The sequence below is a fragment of the Oryzias latipes genome, chromosome 18, assembly GCF_053564925.1.
Source record: "Oryzias latipes strain Hd-rR chromosome 18, Olatipes_Hd-rR_3.1".
Classification (NCBI taxonomy): Eukaryota; Metazoa; Chordata; class Actinopteri; order Beloniformes; family Adrianichthyidae; genus Oryzias; species Oryzias latipes.
The window spans coordinates 21,292,320-21,313,958 of NC_136254.1; the positions used below are offsets into that span (position 1 = coordinate 21,292,320).

The 21,639-nt window shown below is 39.7% G+C and overlaps 1 protein-coding gene across 2 annotated transcripts; it reads right to left on the bottom strand.

Moving 5' to 3' along the window:
* Positions 1–1,531: 1,531 nt before the first annotated feature.
* On the bottom strand, positions 1,532–20,746 carry hgfac (HGF activator). 2 transcript variants are annotated; one of them, XM_078935737.1, is made up of 15 exons: positions 20,632–20,745; positions 20,411–20,489; positions 20,275–20,338; positions 20,048–20,135; positions 16,305–16,378; positions 16,085–16,228; positions 14,942–15,073; positions 13,233–13,343; positions 12,630–12,804; positions 11,277–11,374; positions 7,263–7,527; positions 5,528–5,676; positions 5,214–5,354; positions 3,500–3,639; positions 1,532–1,841 (listed from the first exon to the last, which is right to left on the bottom strand). In XM_078935737.1, the coding sequence occupies exons 2-15, from the start codon at positions 20,462–20,464 to the stop codon at positions 1,668–1,670; spliced, it is 1,809 nt and encodes a 602-aa protein (XP_078791863.1). In that variant the 5' UTR covers positions 20,465–20,489; positions 20,632–20,745; the 3' UTR covers positions 1,532–1,667. The 2 variants fall into 2 exon arrangements, with proteins under 2 accessions (XP_078791863.1, XP_020567298.1); XM_020711639.3 differs by lacking the exons at positions 11,277–11,374; positions 12,630–12,804 and having other exon boundaries at positions 20,411–20,746.
* Positions 20,747–21,639: the final 893 nt, after the last annotated feature.

Below are 21,639 nucleotides of genomic sequence, written 5' to 3' on the forward strand. Positions count from 1 at the left end.
TCTGGCCTGGATTCAGGTTCTAGAACCAGATTTCTGAGAGGAAAATGGAATTCTGAAGCTGATTTGGAATTCTGAGATATATTAGAAAATGTTATAAAACGTCAGAACTCTAAAGTTCTAAGAAAACCCGTTGCTAAATAAAAGGGCTAAATTTCAAAATTTAACTTATTGAAAAGTAAAAATCTAACAGGCAAAATTCTAAGGAAAAGATGAAAATAGATTCTTAAATCTTTAATAAGAAGAAAATTTTTCTAGAACAAAAGTCAGAATTCTATAATTGAAAAACAATAAATTTTGATTTAAGAGAATTTTGGAGAAAAAAAAAACCTCATTAATTTCAGGCCTATTTTAGAATATTGTGTCAAATGTCTTAAGTTAAATTTAAACTTTTTCGGCTAAAGACACAATTCTGAGATTAATATATATTTCTTTGACTAAAGATTAAAGCTCTAAGATCAAACTGGATATAAGGAAAATAGTTATTAAAGTCTTGATTTTGTGGTAAAAATATGTTTTACTTAAATTAGAATCAGAATCTTGGAAAAAGTCGGATATTCAGAAAACATTGATGATAATAAAAAAGTTTAAATGAAGTTTTTCAGAACAAAGGTCAGAATTCTATAACTGAAAGACCCAAGAAAATAAAAAATTCTAGGATTTTAGACTTTTTTTGGAGAAAAGGTTTATTTTCATTTTTCTCTTTTGCAGTGATTACAAATTGAGTCAATTTTTAATAAATGTAAATTTTAGAAAATCTTTCAAATTTTTTTTTTGAAAGTTCTGAGATTAAAGTTAAGTAAAAAGTTGCATTTTTAATTCATGTCTGGATTGTATGGACTAAAAAGTATAAATAATAAAATCCAGAATCCTAAGGTACAAACTCTATTTAAAAACTCACTTTTTTGCAGCAGTTTTTGCTGTTTGTTCTAATAAAATTCATTTCTAAGAACATATTTTAGAACGTACTTGTATATCTCTTAAGTGGTACTATATTGTAATCTTTCTGTTGTTTGATTTTGGATTTGATTTAATACTTTTGATTTTCCTTCAATATTGTCATCATTTTTTTTTCTTTTTAAATATAAAGTAATAGACCAATAAACCAGGAAATAGATCAATTATAAAAGCTCAAAATTACTATTTGGTTCAGATATGTACAAAAACATGATAGGATAAAAAAAAACGACAAAAACTGAAAGCACAGAATCTATTCAAAAAAAATAAACACAAAATACTTTGAAGTCATGCATAAAGGCCATTTTTACATATCACGATCAAGATTGATAGTCAAATGAATTTGAGTGCCCTCGAAATTTCCCAGAATTCTCTGCAAAAAACCAGTGTGCATCGATGCTCAGTAGATTGGCGAATATAGACCACAAGGTAAAAAAGTGTTAAATTCAAGTGTTATAAATGATGCAAACTGTGTTAGAAATACATGTTTTCGTTGAGGATTCCAGTAAAGACAGCTGGTAAACAACCCAGTTTCAGCTCCTACTGTTATGAACGTTCCCTTTAATGACACACAAAGTTTTGTCAAGTCATAAAAAGTTTATTCAGTCAGAAACATTGTTCACAGTGAGAAACATCTCATAAAAAAACTATTTTTAACACATATATATATATTATGCAATAAAGAGATATTCTATAATGTCCGTTTGGTGCTTTCATGAAGCTTTGGCCTTGCGTTTGATCACAGACTGTATCCAGTCGATGTAATTCACCACCTTTGTGTAAACTCCGGGTTTCCCAACGCGCCCGCAGCCTTCTCCCCAGCTGATGATCCCATACAGGAAACTCACGTCACCCTTCGCGCAGGCCAGAGGGCCTCCTGAGTCACCCTGGCGATGAAGAACACAGGTAAATAAAGTCTACGGAGTGATGGCTGAGCCCCACTTTTTAACACTGTTGACCTGGAACCTCACCTGTCTTAACCCTTGTGCTATCCTAGATGACCCCACCCTTACATTGACGTGTTCTCCCTATAGGGAGAACATGGTATACCATGACAAAGGTGGAAAGATTTCATGTAATCCATGGACACCAGTGAAGATCACAAATCATTTAAGAAAAAAGGTTAATTGCACTGTGTAGTGGGTCTAGATGACCCAACTCCCATTGTTAAAGTGCCTAGGATAGCACAAGGGTTATACTGAAGTCACAACTGCCCTTCCAGGTGAATCCGGACTGACTTTGGAATAAAAAAATGGGAAAATCTGGATGGGGCACACAGGTGACCCGCACGTGATTTTGATGTGATATGTGTGCCATATATGCAATATGACGGAGTTTTAGGGCCACGGTGAGAAAAAAAATTCTGGAGGATAATTTTTTCCCCCCTCATTTACAGAGAAAAAAGTCGAAATGGCAAGATTAAAGTTGAAATAAAGTTTCGAGAAAAAAGTCGAAATGTTGCACGAGAGAAGTAAAGCCGAGTCTTGATGGGTGGTTTGCAAGATCTCTGCAGCCCGTTGATGAAGACATCGGTAACCCTGCAGCTGTCCACTTCAATCAGTCTGAGGAGGCACACTCTTTTTGGCATTTCAACGCTCTAATGCTAATATAACAAGACTATTTTCATTTATCTTTGTTGTTTTATGCTGAAACGGGAAAAACAATGTTCCCCCCTCCTCCATTGGTGTTCTGCACATGACAGGTTAATGACGTAATGTGACAAATGGACGTCTGGGTATGTGAATGAAAAGGAAAATAAAGTAACATAAATTAACATTTCGCCTTTTTTTCGAAACTTTGATTTGACTTTAATGTTGCCATTTCAACTTTTTTTTTCCTGTAAATGAGGAGAGAATAAAAGTATCCTCCAGAAATTTTCTCTCACCGTGCCGTAAAACTCCGTTGTAGGATACGGACTACGGTTTAAAAAAAATGGGAATATCTGTACGGGGCACACAGGTGACCCACACTAAAATCAATTACGTAATTTTGATGTGATATGTGCGCCATACGTGCAATATTAAAAGGTTATACAGGCTTGGAAAGTCCATTGAACATATGTGGAACAGTCGTGGAAAGCCACAAATTTACAACATCTCGCAAAAATCACGCACAGTAGCGTAAGATTTATGTAATAATTTTGGGTATAGACTACGTAAATTACACATGAACTGCGTAATTCTCAACCGACCAAAGTTTTGGAACATTTCAAAACTAATTTCACGTGCAGACGTGTACAACTTCTGAATTACTTATATCATGCATGTATCATGAAAGAACGAAATTACATACATGGAAAATGCACGAAATGTACGTGGTGACTGTGTGACACGGCCTTTACCACACGCACAACAATGGTACGTTCCATCCTCAAAGGTACAACTGTACTCCAGCTAAAATGGCGCCCGGGCCCGGACAACCCAAAAACCCGCACGGGTGCATGTGACTAAGGCTTGACTTAAACATCGATCTGCATTTGGACACTTTGTTGTCAAAATGAGCTTTAGTTGATCAAAACGGCCAGTATGGAGACGTGTTTTCCTACCTGGCATGCGTCCACGCAGTCCAGGCCCGCACAGATCATGTCACTCGTCACATGGTTTCCATATACTTCCGGTTTCTTACAGGTTTCATGAGGAATCAGTCGAACGTTTGCCTCCTGCAGTGGAGAATAATCCCGAGCTTCTGTAAAACCAAAAAAATAGAAAATGAAACTCCACTCTAGTCTAATATTTGTCTTCCTCTATCTGTACAGATTGTACAGAACAAGCTTCTATAATACTAAGTATCTAAAAATTGTGCAGATACTCTTTATACTTGACATTATTAGCTTTGAGGGGAATAAAAGCAAAATAATAATAATAAATAATGCAGAATCCATCATATCTTCTACTTTTTGTAAAGGAACAATTATATTTTGCTATACAAAAATGTAAGACAGTTTGTGTTTTGTAGGTTCTCTACTTCTTTGCGTCACTTTTTGGCAATAAAATTACGTTTTTTTGGAAAGCCTGTTTGGTCTTTAAAACAGGCAACAGTGAAGAATGTGACACCAGGAAGTAAAAAATGCGACAAATGTTCTCTTTTTGTTCTAGACAATTGTCTTAGCAGTTGCTAACATTGTGAAATATTGAACAAGCGAGCTGTCCAGAGCTGTCCTCGCCCACTTTGTAACGGAGTGGGATCTCATCCATAAATAAATATGGCTTACTTCCGGCTCCGATGAAATGAAATTGGTTCATTCGCCATTTTTTCGTGATATGGGCTCCACTGTGTTGGTTCAAGTCAGAATGAGTCAACGTTTCTATTGCAACCACTCCCGACAAATAAGAGCGAGCTTATTGGAAGTTCACATCCCTACCACGTCAAAGAGAGAATGCAAGAGGGGAGGGGGTCGCTCAGTCCAGTTCTCATATACAGTCAATGACCCTGCCTTTGTTTAACAGTAGCTGGGATAGGCTCCAGCTACTCTGAGACTCCACAATGGATAAAGAGAGTTTAGAAAATGAAAAGATTGAGTAGAAAAGTTTGCAGAGAACAGAAAAAAGTCTGTGGACATTTTTGAACTTTTACGTGATAGTCTATATTGTCCAATAAACAAGGGACAATTCTCACTTTATCCTAGAATCTCTGACTATGTTGCAACAAAACGTAGATCTATTTGTCTGCAACCGGATGCATCCGAATGGAGCTTGTGGCTTGCCGTAAAAGCTTCTACATCAAACTTACAAGCTTTCTCTGACTGCCTTTTTTGCATCTGCTCCCAAATCACGACGATTTGAAGAAAGAAATACTCAGAAGTACGAGTTTACACTTAATTCTCTTAACATATGTCGTCCATCATCAGAAAAATGCACAAGAACATGTTAAAAACACCAAAAACACCATTTTCATTCTAGTGGGTCATTAAAGTGGTACTGTTCTAGGAAATCCCATCTTTCCTTTGTATTGGTACAAGTTTTTTTCGGAAAACTTTTTCTATTATCTTACATTATCGTCATCATTTTAGGCTAAACCAAGTTGCTTCCCTGACTTTTAGTGCCGTCTCCAAACTGAAGGCCAATTCAATGTCATAAATGTCAAAGAAAAAGGACTGTTACTTCTTTTTTTTGTACTTTGTGTATGCAATGCATTTTGGGAATAATTGAGGAAATCCAGCTCCTGAAAAATGACTTATTTGTTTTCTTTGCTTGTAAATAAATATATTCAAACTTTTGGAAGGGGATAAAAATCTTCGGGACAAAGCAAGCATCACTCACTCTCCTGCGTGTACCCCCAGCCGCTGATGGTGCAGCAGTAGCCGTCAGGGAACTGCATGTTTTTCTCTGGGAGGCAAATTGGCCTGATGAAGGGGCTTTTCCTCACACACCGCCCGTCCTGCTTCTTCAGCTTTATCAGAACTGCCAAACAGAGAGCCGGCCGATGATAAACAGGCAAATGAGCTTGAAAGCAGAAGGCAGACTCTGAGACTGTGCTTATGCCGGGGAGGGGGGGGGGGGGGGGGCAGCAGCTGCTTAATGATGCACAGCTGCGCAGACAGAGAGAGGTCAGGAGTGACTGTCTGAATTGTTACCGATGTCGTGTAGCGTCGGGTTAAACACGGAGAAGTGTTTGGGTAAGATGAGGTCCTCCACCTCGAAGATCCGCGAGTGGTTACTGAGGAATTTGGTGTTGTTGAAGAAGTGCTGGCCGAGCACCACGCGCAGCTGCGACTTCAGGGGGCTGTACGGAGACACTTTTCATGTTTAGTCAAAGAATCTCACAAAACACCTGTACTTTTCCCTACAAATATTCCCATCTGGGCACATCCCAGATTATCTCAACACAACGTTTCTCCTCCATTGCATGTTTGAGGTCTGCTGGACAGCTGCAGCAGGCAGATAAGGGAAAGTTCAGAGGAGATTTTCTAACAACCTGCGCATGCTGCTGCAAAATTTTGATCCTGCATCCTTATTTATTAAAATAATTCATTTGTTTTGCTATTTCCGGATCATTTTACAAACCTATTATGCTAGAAATTAAATTGTTGTTGAAAGAAAAATGTGAAAAACCTTTCCATAAAGGTTTGCACACTGTTTTTTACAGTTACAATCTCTCGAATAAATGCAGGACTTTATTTCAATGTTTTTAAAATTCAATTCGAATAGTTGAACTATTCAGTCAGTTATGTTGCAATTTTAATGCGTCTTAAGTCTTAAAATGTCTAAATTGTAACCTTTCAGTAGGTGTAATAGTACTAATCTGATGAAGTTGATGAACACCAATACTATAAACTAAAAATAAAAAAGAAACAAGTAAATTTATAAATAAAAAGTATGAGTTTCTCTGCATTTTTATAACAATATTATTTTTATTGCAGTAACCATATAGCTGTACTGCAAAATAAAAGAAGACCCTTTTTTGCATTTTTGTCATTGCAATGAGGGAAAAAAGTAGATTTGTCTGCAGCACACATCATTCCCTTGCACACTAGGACAGAAATGTCCTTATTTCTGTATCTCCACCACTTTTGATTGTGTCTCTATTAAAAAGATAAGAGAGGTCTGTAATGTTGAAGTGTCATGGATACACTTCAGCTGTGAGAGACAAAAAAAAAAAAAAAAAGTGTTTTTATGACCTAAAAATACAGACCTTGAAAAAAAAAGACTTTATTTTGAAAAGAAAATGATCAAACTAAACCCTTTTAGCACATCTGTCAAAAAAAGAAAACAGTGGAGAGATTGATTAAACTTTCTGTGCTCCTTAAATAAACAGATATATTTTCCAAAAAGTTTTTTTTTTAATCTTATCAGCATTTTACCTTCTCTTTGTGGTCAGCTTTTATTTTTTCAAAATGCTTTGTTTTAAGGTAATTTGATCTCTTCCTTCAAAATTTCATCATAAATGGAATTGTATCATAAACCGATCAATTAAAACTAGGCCTAAACATCATTTAGCAATTACAATGTCAAACCTTTGATAGATGACGCCTTGATCTATTTAATAGGACGTGATTGTAAAAAATTGAGCTCTGTTGAGTCAGATTTTGGTGGGTAACGAGGCTCCTGCTTTCTGACATCAAAGGAGATGCTTGTGCTGCTGTCATTTTTGCTTTATTGGGTTCTCTTTTATGTTCCTCCTTAGAATTTTTTTTTCTGCTTCTGACCTCTTCTTCAACCATGAGCATCTGAGAGCCATTAAAAGAGCACAGTTCCCTTTTTTCCCCCAAACTAGCCTGTATTCCTGTGTTATTTGCCGTAATGTGGTTTAAATTGCAGCAAGGCGAACACAACAGCTGATGACAACTGCACCTGTGTGGCATTGCGTACTTGCTAAGGAAGCAGTGAGCTGCAGAGACGATCCAGCAGGAAGAGATCAGACTGCCGCCGCAGAAGTCTGACTTTCCAATATAAATGGCTGCCATCCACGGATGGCTACCTGGCAAAGCTGACGATCCACCCAGGATTCGGCCCCTGGGCAGCGTTAGCCTCTTCTTGTGCTTCATCCCGCACGTGGGGCTTTTGGTTTTTGTGGTGGAGGTGGGCTTTTTCACAGTTGTAGAAACCCTGAACGGCGAAGTCCTCGGAGAAAAAGCTGAAAAAGTTCAAAACGGAGATTATTTCTGAAACAGGCGGGCAATTCCAACTCAAATCTGCTCAAAACTAATCAACATTTTACAATAATGTGGTCGTGTTACCTATATACTTTACCAATATTCTTCAGCATGTAAAATCAAAAATAAATTCTGGACTTTAAAAAAAATCAGTTTGTACTTTATATAAATCTTTAAAAAACCATCAGTGAGGCAGCAGAAAGAGCCTCTAGGTGGCTGTGGATCAAGAGGGCAGATTCGTGGTGTAGCGCTGCTCGGACACAACCTGGGGACTGATCACCCCCGGCTGGGTCGCCCAGGTGAGGGTGTATGATGATCTAAGACCCGAAACACCCCAAGACCCTGGGTTCATCACTGAGGATGTGTCCGAGCTGCACCAGTTGGTGTATTTAGTTACTAAAAAAACATTTCTTTTTGCTTAAAACAAGGCATGAAAAAGCTAGCTCTGCTATATGCTAAAGATTATTTAGCTATGGTGGAATACATCTTTACTTAGAATAATGCAAAGAATGCCCAAACCATGTGATCTATAAAAGTGTCCTTTTAGAACTAAGTATAGTTTTTTTTCCAGCTTTATGCTGCTTTTTTAAACACTTTCACATTGTTCAGCTAATTTAGCACTAATTACGAAGGTTTTATGAGTGAATATGTTTTTTTTATATCAATTTTAAAATATCGAATTTTAGCTAATGTCACTTGTTTTGGTATGTAATATAATATTTTTTCACAGTATTGTTCAGCTTTTCTCATATATTTTAGTTTATGAAGTTAAAGGGTCATATAAACTTTTTGAGCTTCTAAGTGTATTATAATGTTCATCCCACACAAAAAACGACAACCTCAAAGCGTATTTTGATCCATTCATGCACCAATCCATATAAGTGGTGGGTCCTCAAATTCATTTGCATGAAGGTGGGGGAACCGCCCCTTCCTGGAAGTGTCTGTGCTGCCAGCTCCGCCCCCAGGCTAACACTTTTCACGTTGAGCTACGCTTTCCTTTTATCATTTTTATAAATAACTAATATTTCATTAAAAATATAATTCTGTAGTGTGCCAAAGGTAATATTTTATCAAATATAGTCATACATTTTTCCTACTCTGAAAAGCTAAAGAATGGCATAAAATAGGCCCTTTAATGTAGCATTAAGCATTTAACTTGACAAGTGTAGCAGATAATTCCAATCATTTGTTCTTCTTTGAGTAAAATGTAGCATTTTCATCCGTATTCTTTAGCAAAAAAGGACAAAAACAAAACAAATAAAAGCTTTAGTTTAGCATCATTAAACATTTTTGGTTTAAATAGGTAACACACAGCGTTTATTTTTTTCACTATCCTGTTTAGCTTTAGCTTTGACTGAAAAAAAAAGTTCACATTTTGGCTTTAGCTTAGCCTAGCTTTTTATATTTTTCATTATTTTAGGGAAGTTAGCTACAAGAGTTTGCAACCTAAAAAATGTTTTTTCATTTTTTTTTTCATTAAATCTTTTTGGTATGTTGTACTGTATATACTTCCGTTATTTTAGCTAACACCTATTAACCTGTTATCTTTAGGACATTTTTAGCTTTTTAAAATGGCTTAGTATTCCCAATGAACAATGATTATTGTTGTTATTAATTAATAATTCTTAATATTTTTTTAAATTGTATTTTTGCATTATTTATGATCTATCTGCTTTTTTTAATAGAGCTTTGGTAACAGTAATTCCACCTTCGTGGTATCAATAAAGTTTTTTTTGTTTTTTATTCTATGAACCCCTTCAGCCCTAGCATGGATGCATAAATTCCTGGATTTTTCCTGGTTCTCCTATGACTTCAGAATATTCTTGAACCGACCTGTCGTCTCCTGTTCTTTATGTTAATAAAGTTTGGGCCACGGAGCATCCTGGTGACATAAATCATATGCTGAAGAGGGCCCAGCAGATGGGGAAGGCTTGTGAATTCTGTTCACAGCCTTGGCATGGTGTCAGACAGCCAACTGGGCCATATCCCACTCACTACATAAACATTTGGCTCCACCTGACATATCTTCCTTGAGTTTAAAAAGAAAAGAAAAAAAGGTTTTAACTGGACCTTAACTCAGCTTTCAAGTGCTCGGTTCAGCAGAGATGAGCTGCATTCGCAGCACGTTTTACTCTGATTTTAACTGCAAGCTTTCTAATCAAACGTGGGAGCTTTTAATGAGCTGCAGATCTGTTTTTTTAAAATGTCAAGTGTCAGTGACGGCAAAAAAGAAACAAGGCTGAGATGTTTAGGATACTGAAGGACATTCATGAATAATTATTGCTTTTATATATATGCAGTATCACTTGTTGTGATGTTAATAAAAAGGCAAATGAAAGGAGAAGCTGAGATTCTTCTAAACTTTTTTTCCCGACACGCCACCAGATTTTCTTTCTCATGTGGAACTATGTTATGTATGAAGGGTGTGAATTTTTAGCAAAATAAGCAACGTTGGAAAAAATGTTACCATGACAACAGAACAAGACCTTCAAGTTATTTTTACAATTATTGGGCCAAAGTATTTATGGAACGGCCTACCTTGCCCCCCCCCCAACTTTCTCGTGATAACGACATGTACCTTTATTTTTTTCCATTTTTTTGCAATAATGACATCTCGTCATCACAAGAATTTTTGTGCTGATGTGATAATAGATGGCATTAACACGACAACATGGGGGGGGGAGTAGGCCGTTTGTGGCTTCCCAAAGCACCTCCTCCAGCTTTTCCGTGAAGAACCATTGACTGTATATGAGAACTGGACAGAGTGAGTGTGATGTCATCCATAGAAAATGCTTAACCTCCGGTTCTGACAAAATTACTTAATTTAGTCGGCATTTTTTCGCAATACATACGCTGCTATGTTGAAACCAGAGTAAGTAAGCAGTGAGTCGGTCTGAGTCGTCGTTTCTATGGCAACTACTCTCTCCAATCAGGAGTGAGCTTGTTGAAAGGCCACACCCCTACCATTTATAACCGATACGAAGCCCAGACGACTGTTGTTGTGAATTTTGGCTGTACAAATAAAATTGAATTGAAATTGAATTTAACTGAAAGCTGACTTGGTAGAATCTGTTCAATCAAACGTTTCAAATGTTTGATGTGAGACCACATACTTTTATCGATGGATGTGATTGGTCAGTTTATAACTTAAGTAACTTTTACTACAGAGAAAAAATCGTGAAAAAAAAATGTTCCTACTAAAAATCTTTGGGATTTTGACTTTTTTGAGCCAGTGCGTACTTCAGTCACTCAGTCCAGTTCTCATATACACTCCATGTAAAGAAGACAAAGGCATTCCCACATCCCAAAAGCACCCCACCTCATTCCAGCCACCCTGAAAAAAGCTCAGTTCTCTCATTTTACACCTAAAAAATGTTTAAGGCTACATTAGTCCCAAAAAATTGTAAAAATCAACAAAGCCAAGACATTCAGACAGAAAAAAGGACATTTGCCTAATGCCTAATGATGCAAATAAATTATCAAGCTTTTTTTCTGTCTCTGTGGTCTTTTTCCAGTATTTCTAGTCATCTTTTTTTCTGTCCATCTTTACCTGCTTTATAATTTAAATACAAGTTCTAAAATTGTGTTTTGTAGCGAAACAAGCCTTTTCTGTCTTGTTTTGTGGATTTTCTTGCCATTTAGTGTGTCCTAGACATCCACAGGACATTAGACAGCTTTCAACAGACCACACAGAGGCGACACTTTGCTCCCCTTTCCTGTCATTACTCACACGAAGGCTTCACACAAGTAGGGACATCACAGTACTCCCAGGAGATGGCGCTGTCATTTACTGTGTAGCACCACGGCTTCTGGTCCCCATCTGGGTTTCTGCACACACAGAAACACAGTTATAGCAGCAGCTTCTAAACTTTTTTTTCAAATAAGCTATGATTTATTCTTGTTGCTTCTGGTTTTAAAGCTGAAATTTTTCTTACAGAACTTTTCCAGATGGGTCCCAGTTTTTGCTACACATTCATGTGAGCTTAAGACCGTGTCACGCTGTCGCTATGTACAATTTGTGCATTTTCCAGGAATGAAATCTCGATCTTTTGTGATACATACGTAATTCATAATAATACAAAGTGTTCCCTGCGTCTGTCGATGCGTGCATATGTCCGTCAAGGGTTTCACCCAACGAGTCTACCGATTTGAAAAAAAAATGTGTTTGATTACTACGCATTTTATGCAAAATGATTACATAAATCAAATGCAATTGTGCATAATTTCTGCGACTGTTCCATGTATGCCTAATGGACTTTTCACGTATGTACCACCAATGTTTACGTTTTATAGCGCGTGTACAACGCACATATCACGTTAAAATTGTGCAATTGCTGCACAAATCAATAATGACTTGCGTTTAAGAAAGTGCAATTATCAGACACGGCCCACGTATGATTGGCGTTTTTATGTGACGGAAGTTGAGTCGTGGTACGTGGCCAGGTGCAGTGGGCGTGGCTGCAGCTCTGGACACCCACTGGGGCCCTTCCCTCCCCTCGGTGTGGACCAGGGGAATCTGAGTGTTTAATTAAATGGTTAGCACATTAACAAAGCTGACCGTGGTGTTGACGCGATGTGGTTTCTGCTCAGTGCTCTGAATGTCAAAGTGAAATAATTCCATGAAGTGCCGGTTTCCGTTTGTTTGTACTTCTTCCGTGGTTTTACCGTGGTGCATTTGTGATACATCTGTGAAAACTTCTCGTATAGACAACAACTTTTCTCACTTCCTTATTCACGTATGACCAGTTCCCACCCGTGCAATATGCGCAAGTTGTACGTAGCGGCTGGTTGACTCTGTCTTTGAATCCAATGTTTTTTATGGACATTTTAGGTCGTAACATTTGGATGGCGGGTCCCGCGACTGCTGGGTTGCCATAGTAACTGTCAAAGCTAGGCACCTGTTTTCATGTTTCAACCCCCTGAGCGACAAGTGAGGATAAGGAGCATAAGCTGGATGCTCCAATAGAATTTATGTATAGACAGGCGAACTTTCCCCAATAACCTCCGCCGTGTTTGTGGCGCTCGGTAACATCCTCGACATCCTTTTTCTGCTGCATCAATCAGCTGCTTTGAGCGCACACACCTGCAGAAGCCGTGCTCGCCCAGGCCCCTGAGGTTGGGCGCAACCACTGTGCCCACGTGCAGCTCGTCATAGAGCAGATCTGAGTTCCACGGCAGACAGCGGGCGCCGGACACCGTGGTGTCCACCACTCCTCTGTAAGCTGTGCCCCTGCTCTTGTAGCACTCTGTGTTCGGCTCTGCGCACACAAAAACCACAGGGAGTCACACGCCGAAAAAAACATGCAGTGGTTTCTGCAGGTTTGGCAACACCACACCCATCCCCCCCACCCACCCCCGAGCGGAGCCGGTTTGTGACGACAGACTTCTTTGTGATGAGGCGATTAGGGAGCATGCCTGGATGTCTCCCTGCAGCAGCTGCATGCACGCTCGGCGGTGACTTCAGCTGCCGCCATTCATCAAAGCACATGCACATGCAGGAACACTGCCGGCATGCAGACGTCACAAACTACCAAGAGGGAGCGTGTGTCATTCACCAGTCTGATTAATGGGAGCCAAAGCTCATTCCCGCACATGCGGCATCCTCTAAAAACTCGGGCTTTTCTGCATTTTCAGCCTGAAACATCCACTTTTTGGGATGAAGCCAGATCCTGTTAGGTTTACTTACGAAGGTCGCAGTGGGGACCGGCATAGCTGCTCCGGCAGCTACACACCTCCTTTCCCGTGGAGGTGATCAGACGACACGTTCCGTCGTTCTGACAAGGGTTTGAGTGGCACGCTGGACAAAGAGAGAACAAAACAAAAAACCTTTGAATGACGGACTCTGAACCAGCATGTGTACAACATTTAGAGACCCATTTTGATAAAAATGGTGTTCTTGGTGTTTTTGACATGTTATTGTGGCATTTTTTCTCATGGTGGAGGAGAAAATAAAGCCTAATTTGCATTTCTGAGTTTTTCTTTTTTCAAATTGTTGTTTTTTACATAGAAAAGACACTGGGTGGGCCACAAGCTCCCTGCTCCGCTCCATTCTGATGCATCCACTTGGAGACAAATAGATCCGTGTACGTCTTTGTTTCCCTTGTCTGAGCTGGAATCTGGCTCTAAACTATTGGATATCTGCAATATTGGTCGCCATTTTTGTTGCACCGGTAATGTTAGCTTGTGGCTGTGAGCTAGAGGGAGAGCATGTAAAACAGCAACCACTCAGATATGGGTGACAGAAAGGGGGGTTTGGTTGCTCCATGCCTACAGTCCCGCCCACAACTCAGGGGTGAATTTCTGACTAACTACTGCCGCTCTACAGAAACTATGTCCTAGCAAACAACACAGGTTTTTTGATTTTGGCTAAGAAGGGCATCATCGTAATTTAAAAACCCACTGGAAACGCTTTGAAGATAGATCAAAAGATGATCTGAGTTGGACTTTAAGGGTAACTGCAGGCTAAAAAAATGGAAGCCCAATTCAGCCTCAGACAGGCTGGTTTAGACAACAAAAGTCTTTGAAATCAGGTTCAAACTCTGACTAAATCAAGACTAATATCCTTGTATAACAGCCCCCTGTTGGTTAATTCATGAACTGACTTGGCTCCAGCTGGTTTTGTTTTTAACAGAGCTTCAACTCGGAAGTGAAAGGGTTACCTCTTGCTCTACTTCTACATCTATCCTCTAGAAGCAGCATTCTGTGCAAGGCAAAAAACACGACTGGTTTCATTCTCAACAGCTGTCAACCCGTATAAATCATCAAAGCAACATGAGAAACAAAACACAAATGCATCGCATCACCAGTCTAAAACCCAAAACGGGAAAAGCTTTCACGTTCATATTTTACAATTTCTTCAGCATGCAGCCAGAATGAAACACTTAAATAACTGTATTTTAATAAACAAACGGGGATTAACTGAAAGTAAAACAAAACTATTTTTTCTTTTCTTTTTTTCTTTTTGCGTCACAGTGTCAGAGATGTCCAACGAAAAAAAAGAAAATTGCAGAGAACAGCCATTATCATCCCACAAGTGGAGATAAAACACGCCATAAGGACCCACGGGGTGTGTCCCGTAACACAGCACCTGAGTCACAATGACTCATGTAATCAGCCCGCACTTCCATGGCCAGGTTAGAGCGGTGAGGTGTGATCAAAGAGAGGGTGGGGCCTGTCTTTTATTGCTTCTGCTGAGAGTTTACGTATAAGAAACACCAGTTCTTTTAGGTTGGGTGGAGGTCCGATCCGTCTGAGCCAGGAAATCAGGAAATTTGTTCTTTTTTTTTCCGTTTAACAGCTTGGATACCTGCACAGGTCGTCAAAGCAAACAGTGACAAATGGAGCCACAGAGCGAAGCTGTAAAGGTAGTTGAAGGAGGCTGGCCGCAGCTCTTACTTGTGTAGGGAACTCTTTGACACTGGATTTCCCCCTCCACACACGTGCACTGTTCCACATTCCGCAGGTGAATCCGTCCCCAAGACTCTCCGGTGTCATAAAAGCGCAAGTGTGTGGTTTCATAGCATTTCTCTGAAAGGAGGCAGGTTGAAATGTGAGAAGGGATCAAAGAGAAGACATGTCTAAAGGCACAAAAATGATGGATGGGTTGGTTTTTTTTCCCTTTATATTTGTCTGTTTTGGTTGCAAGACAAATGTGGCTTTTCTGAATTGTTGGGAGACAAGAGAAATTATGAATAATGAATTATTTATCTATTACATAAAAAAGGTAAATACGTTAAAAGATTTTCCTTTTATTCGTCATCCAAACCTGCTTCATCATATCATGGAGGAGACTGAAGCCGATCAATGGCACCATAGAGCCCTTTCTACATGCTTAACCCTTTAACATATTAGCTCTAACTTCTGTGTTGACATAATTTTGACTACTCTTCAACTGTTTACGCAATTGACGTAATTCCAGTGGAGAATCCAATCTAAGGATAGATTTTACATTTGTGATTCTTCTTTGTTTGTTTTCATTCATCATATGCATAAAAAAATACTGTATTTTCCATATACTATAATTATAGTATATTTAAAAGCCTTCAGTTTTTTCAAAAAAATGACAATGTGTCTTATTATCCGGAGCACTTTATAGGATTTTATTCTGGTTGTGTTTACTGATCATGAAGCAGTTTTGATAGGTACATGGCTTTCTGCCAAAATGTCAATCTACACGTTGCTAACGTGTAGCGTGTTACAAAGAAGTTCTAGAATTACTATAAATTTAGTTGATAAAGTCTGACTGACAGACAAAACTCTGACTCTTCTGTCTCACTTTATGCGCCTTATATGTGGCACCTGAAAAAAAAATAGACCATTCATTGGCATTGCATTGCGTTCTATAATTCAGTTTGCCCTATAGTGCGGAAAATACGGAGAATTGTCATTTCTTTTGCTAAATAAATCTGCATTATTACATATTTTTAAAATTTTCCAAGTTTGGGTGCAATATATTTGCTCATCGTCTGGCTAACACAGAAAGGTTTTATCTCATTCCAAATGGAAACCAGAGAAAATGAGCACAGAAAAGCTCCGTACTCTGCTCGCACAGTCTTCCAGCGAAGCCCTCCGCACAGAGGCACTCGAAGGAGAGCGTGTCGGGGATATGCCTACAGTCGCCGCCATTCTGACACGGCTTCAGCCGGCACGGATCACCGAGCCGCCGGGGGGAGTGAAGAAAAACTGAGAGTGGAGATGGAGAGTTAAAGAAAAGGAGGAGCGGCATCAACGGCTCATTTCCGCTGTTGGATAAACGAACCCTCTGGTTGGTTTTCCTCTGAGGCACAGAAGCCCCACAGCCGGTCCCGGTCAAAGTTGTGCGTGAGAGAACACCTGCGGCGGACAAACAGGAAGGCCACACAGTCATGGTTTAGTCACCTTTAAGTTAAACTAAATATTCAAAGGGTTTGTAAACAAAAAGGCGGGAATTTCCCTCAGCAAAAAAACTGTTTGGTTCCACCATTTAACATGCCACATCTGTTCACGTTTCTTTTAAAACAACAAAAGTAACACTAAAAATGAAGTTTTTACATTTTAATACCAAAAAACTATTATATAAAAATCATTTTACTCTTTTCTTTTTATCTCTGCTAAATTTTACCTGTCAGTTTTTTTAGTCGGTATTTTAAACGCCCTTTTTTGATTTATGCTGTTTTTTTGGAGTAGAACATGAACTTAAACTGCTGCCCTGGCAGGAAATCCCAAATTACAAAAGTAGTCGGCATGGAAACCAAGCCGAAACAAGGAAGAGCAAATGATGAGAGGAAGAAGAGCTTTGTGGATGGAGCCAAAGCCAGTCTTTAGAGGGGTTGCAAATGACATCCCCGAACTTCCTGTCCGCCATGCCGAACATACTTTAACAACTGCTAGCATCAACAAGCTGGACACTGAGTTGATTCTTTTAAATTTGAGGTGCCATAAAGGTCAACACCTCTGATGTTTATGGTTGCCACAACTGGAAAAACCATAAAACCACGATCAGATCGTGGATATTTTAGATCCCCTGCAGTCATCGTTGAGAAACCACCAAAAAATGGTATTGACTGAGCGACAGCAGGAACAGGACGTGACTCAAACTAAGCTATAAGTTTGCTCATTTTGGCAAAAGTCAGATAAAATTGATGTTTTTAATGTTATTATTGCCAAATCTCCTTTGACTTCAGAGTTTATCCGCTAGGACTTAGCACTCGTGCTAGTGTAGCCGATGCGTGTGTGTACGAACACTGGAGTGTGTAGCCCCTTGTGTGGACACATCTTTAGCATAGCGTAAACCCGGTTCCATGACAGGAGAAAATTCACCAAGTCAAGATATATTATTTCTGGAGCTGGTTCCATCATAGATTGGGCTTTCTTTAGACAGTAAGGATCTATCCTGTCGATGTTTCGGGCCGTAACTGCTCTTGATATTCCCCAATTTCGTGTCCATTTGCACTTAGTTCCGCCATTGCCTTCCAGCATAGTGGGTGGATGATTACTGATAAACTGCATTCCTGATAGGACTCAAACTGAAACCCAAAGGACGGAGCAAAGTAACCTTGGACCAAAATTTGTGTAAATATTGCCTTTAATGAGACTTTTCTAGCTGTGTGTGGTTATTCCATACGAGTCCAGAGATTTTCGGTATTCAAACATAAGTATTAAAAAAATACAGCAAAAGTACTTCACTTGTCCAGCTCTTTACACACAAAGGGGGTTATTTTTACAAGCTCAGTGCTGCAGGAGCATGGATCAAGTCCCAAAGCATTTCAGGAAATTGAAAGCCTTATATTTGAGTTTTACAAACTTGGGGGCAAAGTTGGGCGTGAAGTGGGGCGCTAGTTTCTTCTCATGACAGTGACTGGGGGATTTCTATGGCTTCTTTAATAACCCTTTAACCCTTGTGCTATCTTAGATGACTCCACCCTTACATTGACGTGTTCTCCCTACCATGACAAAGGTGGATAAAGGTTGAAAGATTTCATGTATTCCATGGACACCAGTGAAGATCACAAATCATTGAAGAAAAAAGGTTCAGCGCACTGTCTAGTGGGTCTAGATGACCCAACTCCCAACGTTAAAGTGCCTAGGATAGCACAAGGTTTAACACCGGAGAGATTCGGCGATGACACCTAAATAAGTCACGCTCTTTGACATATCACAAGCCTTTATGTGATCGACGTTAATCAGCTGATTCTGAAGCGGAAAAAAACAACACTTTATGCTGATGTAAACTTAAAGTTTGTTGGATATCAGTGCAAAGCTGCTTTTCTCAGCAAATTTACGAAAATTGCATAAGCACATCACTATTGTACAGTGTTGCATTTCAGTGCAAGATCCCTTTTCTCTACTTTGCTGGAATTACATGAAATGCATCAACAGCTGAAGAGTTCCAGTATGCGGAAGAATGTCAGCATTTCAACAGTTAAAATGTAGCTAGTAGACATGTGCGACTGAGCGATACACAGGTAAAAACAGCAATTTTGTGTGCTTGCTGCAGCCTTGGACAAGGACTCTGTGATGTGGGGTGTCCAGACATATATGAATCCCAATGATTGACGCACTGAAGTCTGCTTATATGCTAAAATGCTTTTTTGTATAATTCCTGACGTAGTAGACCTATGGGCCTTATGACCCTTTTTTTCAGCAAGTGATTCTAAATGACAGCTGTCCTCATGTGGTTCTACATTCCATCCATTCATTCATTTTACAAACCCACTTAATCCCTTTCAGGGTCACAGGGTTGCTGGAGCCTATCCCCACTTACTAGATCTACTCCAGAAAATTGGCCTCCTACTTAGCAAAAACGTTCTCAAAATTCCCAAAACGTCATTGTTTTGGTTAAACCAACCTACATAAAGCGGCGAAGGCGGCGTGACACTCTCTAACAGCGTGACTCACCTCTCTGCCACTTACTGACACATACACACACACAAAAACACGTGGTGACATATTGCAGCAACTTTTTCGTGTAGGTGGACAAAAGATGTGGGGCCGCGTGCAACAGTCGCAAAACAAGTTGCTTCAGCTTTTTAACATTCACCCCCCCTATCTCACTTCCAAGCAAAGAGGGCTGGAAAAGCCCTTTAGCGCTTTTTCCAAAATAATAAAAAAGATGATGTTGCCAGGTTACAAAAAAAAAAAGAGAAAAAATGTGTTTCATTAGAAAGGTTTTATTGTGGCAGCTGTTGATGTATCCCCCAGGAGAAATCGTAGGAATGTGAGATAATGTGGGGTTTTCCTGACATGATCTTTAGAAAAAGTAGAAAAAATAGTTCCTTTTGCCTCATTAAAAACCACAAAGTGTTGCCTCATCACTGCCAGCTGTAAATTAGGTGTAGCAGCATCAATGTGCGCTGCATTAGGCGCCACACATGTGAACCTAATAAAGAAGGTTTGACCTGTTTTAGCAGCTTTTACATTAAAACGTATGGAGAATGACCATTGACTGTATATGAGAAGTGGACTGAATAACCCCCCCCCCCATACACACACACACACACACAAACACACACACTCACATTCCAAACAGGAAGTACCTGCTGACTTCTATAGAGAAACAAACAGCTATTACTCAGTTATTCTATTTGTCACAGTAACTATTCTTGCTCTGATACTTATTTCAAAAATGTTCTTGCTAATCCTATTCTTTATTATTATATCCTTTCTTAAGAGTAATCAAGCTGTAAACTGACCAATCAGAAGCCTCAATAAAAGTATGGTCTCACGGCAAACGTTCGATAGATTTTGCGTAGCCTGCTTTCGAGTAGTAGGGATGTCGCCTTCCAACAACAAGATTGACAAGAGCAGTTGCCATAGAAACAATGACTCAGACTGATTCGGACCAACCACTGCCTACTGATGTCGTCTGGCTCCACATTAGCGATATCCATATAAAAAAGAAGAAGAAGAGGGTAAAAAAGGCCACTGAATTGACTTTATGTTGATGAAGCCCGACGAAAGTCTTTTTCTGTGGATGACTTGATTCGGTCCAGTTCTCTTATAAAGTCAATGAAAAGGACTCACCAGGGTCTGGAAGAGGAGATGCAGTGGTGATGGATCCTTCCTCCCTGTCTAAATGGAAATTTGCATTCTTTTCCTGATGTAGTAAGAACTAAATGAAAAAGAAAAGTTAAAAAAATGTGTTATCTTGATGCTAAAAAAACGTAATTGGCTTTTTTTTACACGAAAAAGCATATAATCGCTTAACTGTGCATCTACAAATAATTTTTGGTTTTAAAGTGAAAGTTTACCTTTCCTGCTGTCTTTGAACGCGTCCGTGGAAACCCCAGGTTCAGAAGCCGCCTTTGAAGTTCGCTGAAATCAAACGGCACGCGCTCAGTTTCTTCGCTACAGGTGTCAAAACGGCCGCCGACGTTTAAAACTTACCGCCACCGCGCTGAAAACGACCGACACCAGCAGAAGCCGAACGTGCGCCATCATTAAAGGTCGCGTGGGTCCCGGGAAGCTAATTTCCTCGTGCCGAAAGAAGGGGGGGGGAAGTAAGAAAGAAGAAGACAGTAACCATGTCACGTTACAGCTGTGAGTGACAGAGTCCGCAGCCCGCTTTTGGTCATAAGAAAGCCTGCATGTATTATCCTGTCCCTCACCATTTCAGGGCCGATTGAGTAAACCTGTTGCGTCATCAGGCTGAGGCATCATATGTATGTCCCGGCTGGTGTTCCCTCTGCGCACACGCCCAGGGTTTACTCTTTCAACTGTGTGCAGAGCAGCTCCTTTCAGTCTCACTAAACTACTCTGTTTTTTTTTCTGCCATTTTCACGTTTTTGCACAGATATGCAGACATCTTTACTGAAATATCATGGAGGGGAAAAAGGAAATCCAAATATACTTAGTCTGTACTGAAAGTGGGGTGGTATACTTAAAGTCGACTTTTTATATACTATCTATAGCAAACTTCAAATGTTCAAATTTAGTCTGAAGAAGTATTTAGTTAGTATACTTCCTACACTACACACGCGTGGTCTGTAGTAGTACTCATACTCAAGTATCCCTTGTGCTACCTTGTGGGGTCAAAATGACCCCACCCTTACATTGACATGTTATCCCTCCCATGACAAAGGTGGATAAAGGTGGAGGGGATTTCGTGTAATCCAGAGACACCAGTGAAGATCACAAATAATTGAAGAAAAGAAGAAAAAAGGTTCAGCGCACTGTCTTGTGGGGTCCAGATGACCCCACTCCAAACGTTAAAGTCTCCACTGACCGGTATTTTGAGCATTTCTGTTAAAAAGTTCCGGACCGAACCTCTTGAGGGCCCCTATCGATTGGAGGTCCATTGATAAGTGGAATGGAACGGTTGGGGCGGAGCCACTGTGGCTACCGTTGATTTGGCAGAAAGTGATGACGACATTAGAAAGCGCCGCTCATTAAAGCTAAAGTCAGCAAATTTTGTAAGCCTTCTTAGCTGCCCACAATCTTCTTACAAACTAAATAAAATTCTTGCTATACAGGATGCATCAGAAGTAAAGCAATGAAAAGACGAGCTGCTGGATGACCGCCCTTGTTGTTGCTTTCCTCTTTGTCGCACTACAATGACGCACGATACGCTAGCGGTCTACACCACGCAAACACAGTAAAAACAGACCGCTCAGTGG